The 6,731-nt window shown below is 48.4% G+C and overlaps 1 protein-coding gene across 1 annotated transcript in view; it reads right to left on the bottom strand.

The window, feature by feature from the left end:
* LACTBL1 (lactamase beta like 1) overlaps positions 1-6,731 on the bottom strand; it is a 10,847-nt gene that overhangs the window by 1,983 nt on the left and 2,133 nt on the right. Inside the window, exons 2-6 of the mRNA XM_027841498.1 lie at positions 6,003-6,135; positions 4,355-4,464; positions 3,797-3,957; positions 2,088-2,326; positions 507-612 (exon numbers count right to left, since the gene is read on the bottom strand). Of these exons, the coding sequence (XP_027697299.1) occupies positions 507-612; positions 2,088-2,326; positions 3,797-3,957; positions 4,355-4,464; positions 6,003-6,135 (749 nt within the window). The remainder of the gene's footprint in view (positions 1-506; positions 613-2,087; positions 2,327-3,796; positions 3,958-4,354; positions 4,465-6,002; positions 6,136-6,731) is intronic.

Here is a 6,731-nt window from a genome sequence, read left to right as displayed (position 1 = left end):
TTCTAAGGCCACTCCCAGTACTGACGTTCTATATTCTAGAGTATCTCCCAGCTCTGGTATTCTCTGTTCTAGAGTGTCCCCCAAATCTGACATTCTATGTTCTAAGGGACTTCCCACCCCTGACATTTTATGTTCTAAGGTCCCTCCCATCTCTGACATTCTGTGTTCTAGAGTATCTCCCAGCTCTGACATTCTCTGTTCTAAGGGCCCTCCCACCGCTGACATTCTATATTCTAGAGTCTCTCCCAGTTCTGATATCCTGTGTCCTAAAGGCCCTCCCAGTTCTGACATCCTGTGTTCAAAGGTCCATCCTACCCATGACATCCTGTGTTCTAAGGGCCCTCCCAGCTCTTACATTCTGTGTTCTAAGAGCTCTCCTCATTCTAACATTCAATGCTTTTCTCAAACAGAATTTCTCCAGGGTCCTGAGAAGGGCCCCAGCAGGCTCCTTGGCCCTGCTGGGAACAGCCTTCTCCCAGGGCAGGAACCCGAAGGGCTTCCCCAACCTGGTTCCAGGGTCAGCCACCAGGACGTCATCCTTCAGGAGAGCCAGGGCATCCTCCGTGCTTCCCCGCCACAGCAGGGTGGTTGAGCGGAGTCTCCTGGGTAGCCCTGCAAAGAACGGAGGGAAGAGAGAGCACCTGACCCAGCAGGGCGTGGCTGGAGTAGGGAAGGTTAAGCTCTTGTAGTGGGAGTAGCAAAGGGCTAAGAGTTAGGAAAACTAGTCCCCAGTCCCATTCCCTTTTAGGGGTGCTGGGTGCGGGGCGGGGGCGGGGCAGATAGGTGGCACAGTGAATAGAGCTCTGACCTTGGAGTCAGGAGGACCTGAGTTCAAATCCAGCCTCAGACACCTAACATTTACTAGCTGTGTGACCCTGGGCAAGTCACTTAAACCCGAAAAAAAAAAAAAAAAAAAAAAAAAAAACCCAAAAAAGGAGTGCCAGGGAACTCATCAGCAAGAATATATATAAAGAGGTGGGAAATAGAACACGGTCCATAAACAGATGTGCTGTTGAGTCATTTCAGTCGTGTCTGATTCTTTGTGACTCCATTTGGGGTTTTCTCAACAAAGATACTGGAGTAGTTTGACATTTCCTTCTAGTTCATTTTACATATGAGGAAACTGAGGCAAACAGGGTTAAATGACTTGCCCAGGGTCCCACAGCTAGAAGTGTCTGAGGCCAGATTTGAACTCAGGTCTTCCTGACTCCAGGCCTGGCGCTCCATCCACTGTACCACCTAGCTGCCCCTACACACAGATGTAGAAAGCTATCATGAATTCAGAGCCTCACTCTTGAGCTACAAGAGACCTCAGAGGTCATCTTACAGATGAAAAAACTGAGATCCAAAGAGACTGGTGACTTGCCAAGGGTCACATAGAGAGTAGGGCAAACGCAAAATTCGAACCCAGGTCCAAACCTAGAACTCTCTCTCCACTGCACTGTGTTTCATGGAGAAGATGGTATTGAGTGGAGCCTTAAATAAAGATAAATAGGATTTCAAAAGAGAGAGATTAGGAGGAGGGGGAGAAATAGTGAAGAGTGTACGTTAGGTACAAAGAGTAGCATGAGCAAAAAGACAGGTACGGGTTCTCAGGACTGAATCTGCTGTATCAGATTCCCTTTATTTCTGCTTTCTATCTATGACAGCTTCTTATTAATGACCCCAGCAACCTGTATTTATCAGCTTTGTATTTTTCAAAGCACTTTCTCATCCATTAATCACTTCATTTGATCCTCACAATAACTCTATGAGATAGGGGAAGAAGGAAATAAACATTTATTACTCACCTGCTATTACTAAGTGCTCTACAAATATTACCTCATTTGAGCCTCACAGCATGCTAGGAGGTAGGTGCTATTATTATCCCCATTTTACAGTTGGGAAAACTGAGGCAGGCAGAAGGTAAGTGACTTGACCAGGGTCACACAGCGGTAAATGTCTGAGGCTGGATCTGACCTAAGGTCTTTGTGACTCCAGGTACAGTGTTCCAACCACCTAGCTGCCTAGCGTCATTTTTATTCAAATACCGTCTCTCCATCACCCTGCTGGGTTTCCACAATCATCCCCGAGTTTATGCTTCTCACCTGAAAGTTGACTAGCCATTCTTCGGAGAGTTACTGTCGTAGGTTTGAGGGGTGGGACCCTCTTCTCCAGCCCACCCATCAAGCTTCCCCAGACAGGGTGTGGTCCTGCTCCAAGTGGGTTTTTGATCCTGAAGCCTTGGGCATAGCGCTCAAGGGGGTCATCCAAGGACGCCACGATGCCTTCCTCCCACAGACGGTACAGCATGAGTGTGGGGAAAATCTTGGAGATGCTGGCAATCCTGTTCAAGGGGCAGCACCATTATCCCCCATGGCCCCACCTCCTCTCCTACCCACCCAGGGCCTAGCAGACCCCAGGGCTGGGCTTGAAATCATTGGAGGATCCACTTGAGAAAACTAAGGGTGTTTAATCTGGCAAGGAGGACACTGGGAGTGAGGGCAGAGAAGTAATGAATTCTGTGTTCAAGTATTTGAGGAACTGTCATGGGTTTGAGGGATTTACTACTGTTCCTCTGGTCCAGAGGATAGAACCAAGAGAAGTGGGTGGATGTTACAGGGTAACAAATTACAGCTACATGTAAGAAAGAATTTTCTAACTATGTGAGCTCTTCAGCAGCTGAATGGGCTGTTTTATAAGATACAGAGTCACTAGTATAGGACGGATTATGTAACCAAGGTGATCTCTAGGGGCCCTCCCAGCCCTGACATCCTGTGTTCCAAGGGCCCTCCCAGCCCTGACATCCTGTGTTCTAAGGCCCTCCCAGCCCTGACATCCTGTGTTCTAAGGGCCCTCCCAGCCCTGACATCCTGTGTTCTAAGGGCCCTCCCAGCCCTGACATCCTCTGTTCTAAGGGCCCTCCCAGATGTGACATTCTGGGTTCTAAGGTCCATTCTACCTCTGACATTTTAGGTCATGGGTCCCTTCCAGTTTCAAGGTTCTATGTTCTAAGGACCTTTCCAGTCCATACATTGTGTGTTCTAAAGTCTCTTTCATCTCCAACGTTCTATGTTCTGATATTCTATGTTCTAAGGTGTCTTCCAGTTCTAGCTTTCTTTACTCTCGAACTCTGTTGTAATCTCAGTTTCCTCCCTAATATTTTGGGGCTATGGCTTGATGGTGACTCTGAAAGTTATCAGATTATTGCAGTACTTAGGAATAAGACAAATAAACAGGAGAATTAGGGTTCTCTGATTCTGGAGCAGGATCTGAAGATCCTAACTGCTGTCAGGTCTCTGAAGTTCTGGTGTTCTTTCCACTACATCACATGCTTCCCAGGTACAGGATAAAATGACAAGATTAATGATTCAAGCTAAACCTCAGGTGCTGGTGGGAAGAACATTGGATTGAGAGTCAGAGGACCCAGGTTCAAATCCTGACTCTACCACATGATCTTAGAAAAGTTACTTAACCTCTCTGGGCCTCAGTTTCCTCACCTATAAAGTGCTGAAGGTGGCTAAGATGCCCTTCTAGCCCTGGATCTATGATGCTAAGTTATGTCTTTTATTCAGGCCTCAGTTTCCTCATCTGTAAAATGAGAAGATTGGACCAGAGAGTCTCTAAGGTGAGTTTTAATGCTCGATGCTCTTGTAGTAGGGAAGGGGGGCCTGCAGCCCGTCTCGTTTCAGAGGTTTGTGACTGAGGCTCGAGGCCGGCCGCCAACATTCCCTTCTCTCCCTGCCAGCTTCCTCCGTTTCCTACCCCCTACCCTCCCACACAATCAGTGCAGGGCCCCAAAGTCTGTTGAACTCACCGGTAGATGGTATATTCACTGGGGGGCCCTGAGGCCCTGTCTGAGCCATTCCTCCAGCCAAAGTTCCCCGTCCACAGCACAGTGTCATTGTAGATGACCACAGCGGACATGGCCGTGAGGCCCGGGGCAGTGGGCATTGTTTGCCGCAGAATCTTGTCCACCTTGTGGGGAGCAGAGAGGCAGCCTGGGAGGAGCTGGATTCCCACAGGCAGTAGCTTGGCCCAGCACACAGTCCTCCATCTTCAGACACTCCCTCCCACGTGGGGCCCCTCTACCCTTGGCTCCAGCTTTCCCCACATTACACATACCGTTCCCCTGAATTTCTTGGCCAGACCGCTATTTCCCTGTCTCCACACTGAACTCCCTCCTCATCTTCCAGAAGGGAAGCCCCTCCACCCTAACAGAATCCTCCCTTGTAGCAAAGAAGTAGTAGAGATTGGCCATATCTGCCAATGTATGCCTCATCCCGTACCCATAGTCCCCCACTTCTCTAACATGTTTCAGTCCTTTCTGTTTTTGTGGTCACTGTATAAATTGTTCCCCCTGGTTTACACTGACCTTCTCCAGGGCCTCCTTCAACACAGGGAGGGGATGCTGTAAGGGCACGGGTTCTGGATAACGGGGACACATCCTCACAGTTTCTGAGGTCACTTCCATGACAGAGGCACCTACAGAGAAGAATAACAAATATGGCACCAAACAGTTTCCAAAGGATTTTCTTCCTAACAACACTCCAAGGTAGTTAGTGTGAGTACTGTTATCCCCATTTTACAGAAGAAAAAACTGAGTCCCAGAGTGACTGGCTCAAAGGCACACAGCTAGTAAGAAGCAGAGGCAAGAACATACAGGCCTCCCAATTCCCAGTATCAGGCCTCTCTAAAATACCTCCCTGCCTAGACAGTGAATGAGGTCATTCCCTGGGAGTCAGTCAACAAACATTTATCAAGGCACTTGCTGTGTGCCAAGCACTGTGCTGAACACTAGAGATACAAAGAAGTCCCTAGGGCTACTAGCAAGAGCAATGGAATTGGAATCAGGAGCCCCATTTGGGTTCCTTAAGAATAGGATTGATCTTTCGTCTTTGTCTTCACTATCTCCAGCTCCTAGCACATAAATAAAAGTTGACTGATTGATTACTTGAGTGATTTTGGCCAAGTCTGAACCTCAGTTTTCTCATCTGTAAAATGGGACAAATGATACTTGTACAACCTTCCTGCCTCTCAGTGGGGTTGTGAGAATAGCCCTTTGTAAGTTGCAGAGGGATATAGCTATTATTGCCAATTATCTGCCTTGGTGTTAATTGGGTACTGAATGATTATGATAATACCATTTAGATAGCCCTTAAGGAAAGGTGCTGGATCCAGGATCTCATTGGCAGAGTGAACTCCCTGGTGACTTCTCTATCAATGCACATGTATATGAGCTTTAGATTTGGGGGAGAGGGCATCGGGTGGGAAAGTCACTTCCTACCTATCGCTTCCCTGAGTCAATGGGAGCAGTGGATTGGGTGAGAGAAAGTAGGGGATTCCTTGAAGAGCCATAATCAGAACATAACTAGAATGGTGCCACTGGGGCTTTGGCCTAGGGTGCTAAAATTCAGGGGACATTAACAGCAAATGCAGTCACCTAAGGATGAAGAAACAACTCTATTTGGTACACACCCAGCAGGAATAATTGGTTAAAATAGGAAGCTACCAGGTAGAATGCTCCCTCTTCCCTACACCCCCATCAGCAGCTAATCATGGAATTCTCAGCAAGCTCCTCCTCAGTCCATCCCTTCCCCATCAGCAGCCTTCCATCAGTGGCCTCCTGGGACCCAAGGGTCTCTGCTACAACTGCAGCACTCCCCACTCCCCAAAGTGAAATGAAGGTTCCTTTTGTGCCATGTGCCCAAAGTACAAAAATCGCTAATAATGTTGCATTGGGCAACATGGGATAATAGAGATTTCTATCTGGACTGAATCTCTGAGATCCTTTGGTCCAAACCCCTCAATTTACAGATCAGGAAACTGAGGTCCAGAGAGCAACTTAGCCCAAGTTTATGTAACAAATACCTGAGTCAGAATTTGAACTCAGTACCTCTGACTCAAATCCAGGACTGTTTCCACTCCACTCTCTGCAAGTGGAGGGGTGGGGAGGTGGGAATAGGTGCTCCTAGAACTCTAAGGTGTGACAAAAGAATGGACAGGCAGATTCCCACACTCACCAAGCTCTGCTTTCCGGAGGTGGTACTGCCACAGAAAGCAGCCGGTCATAGCCACCGACAGGAGGAAGAAGAAGCCGGCCAGTGCTGGAGCCCACCTTCCCTTCACCTTGGGCAGTGTCAGCCCCGGACAGACCTGCAGCACGCACACACACACACACACACACACACACACACACACGATAGAATTCCAAGAAAAGAAAAGTAAGACACCCAGGGGTGAACAGGAACGGGACACTCTTAGAGGTCATCAGGTCCAAATCTTTTGTTTTACAGATGGAGAAACTGAGGCACAGAGAGGGCATCTAACTTTCCAAGGTCACACAGCAAGGCAATGGTGGAGAGGACGAGGAGCTAGCTCTCCTGAGGCACTTGTACTACCGCCCTGCATCTTCAGCCTTAATCCCCTTCTGACCTCCCCTGCTATGCTTGCACTTCTTCAGTGATGCCCACGTCACCCCAGCTAGTAAGAAAAGGGAGTGGGATGCTGGCATGGGCATTCTTGGGAATGTGCACCAGGTGTGTTTTCCCTTGGGATGAGAGCCCAGATGCCACTGGTTTCCCTATGTGCCCTAATGTCTCATGGGAGTGAACTGGAAAACAACTAGAATGACTTAGAACCATGGACAGATAGAATGTCAGAGCTGGGAGGGCCTTAGAACACAGAGTGTCAGAGCTGGGAGGACCTTAGAACACAGAATATCAGAGCTGGGAGGGCCTTAGAACCCAGGC

The sequence above is a fragment of the Vombatus ursinus genome, unplaced genomic scaffold (assembly GCF_900497805.2).
Source record: "Vombatus ursinus unplaced genomic scaffold, bare-nosed wombat genome assembly UNPS02014859.1, whole genome shotgun sequence".
Lineage (NCBI taxonomy): Eukaryota > Metazoa > Chordata > Mammalia > Diprotodontia > Vombatidae > Vombatus > Vombatus ursinus.
The sequence above is the reverse complement of the archived record's forward strand: the minus strand, read 5'-3'. Positions and strand labels throughout refer to the sequence as shown.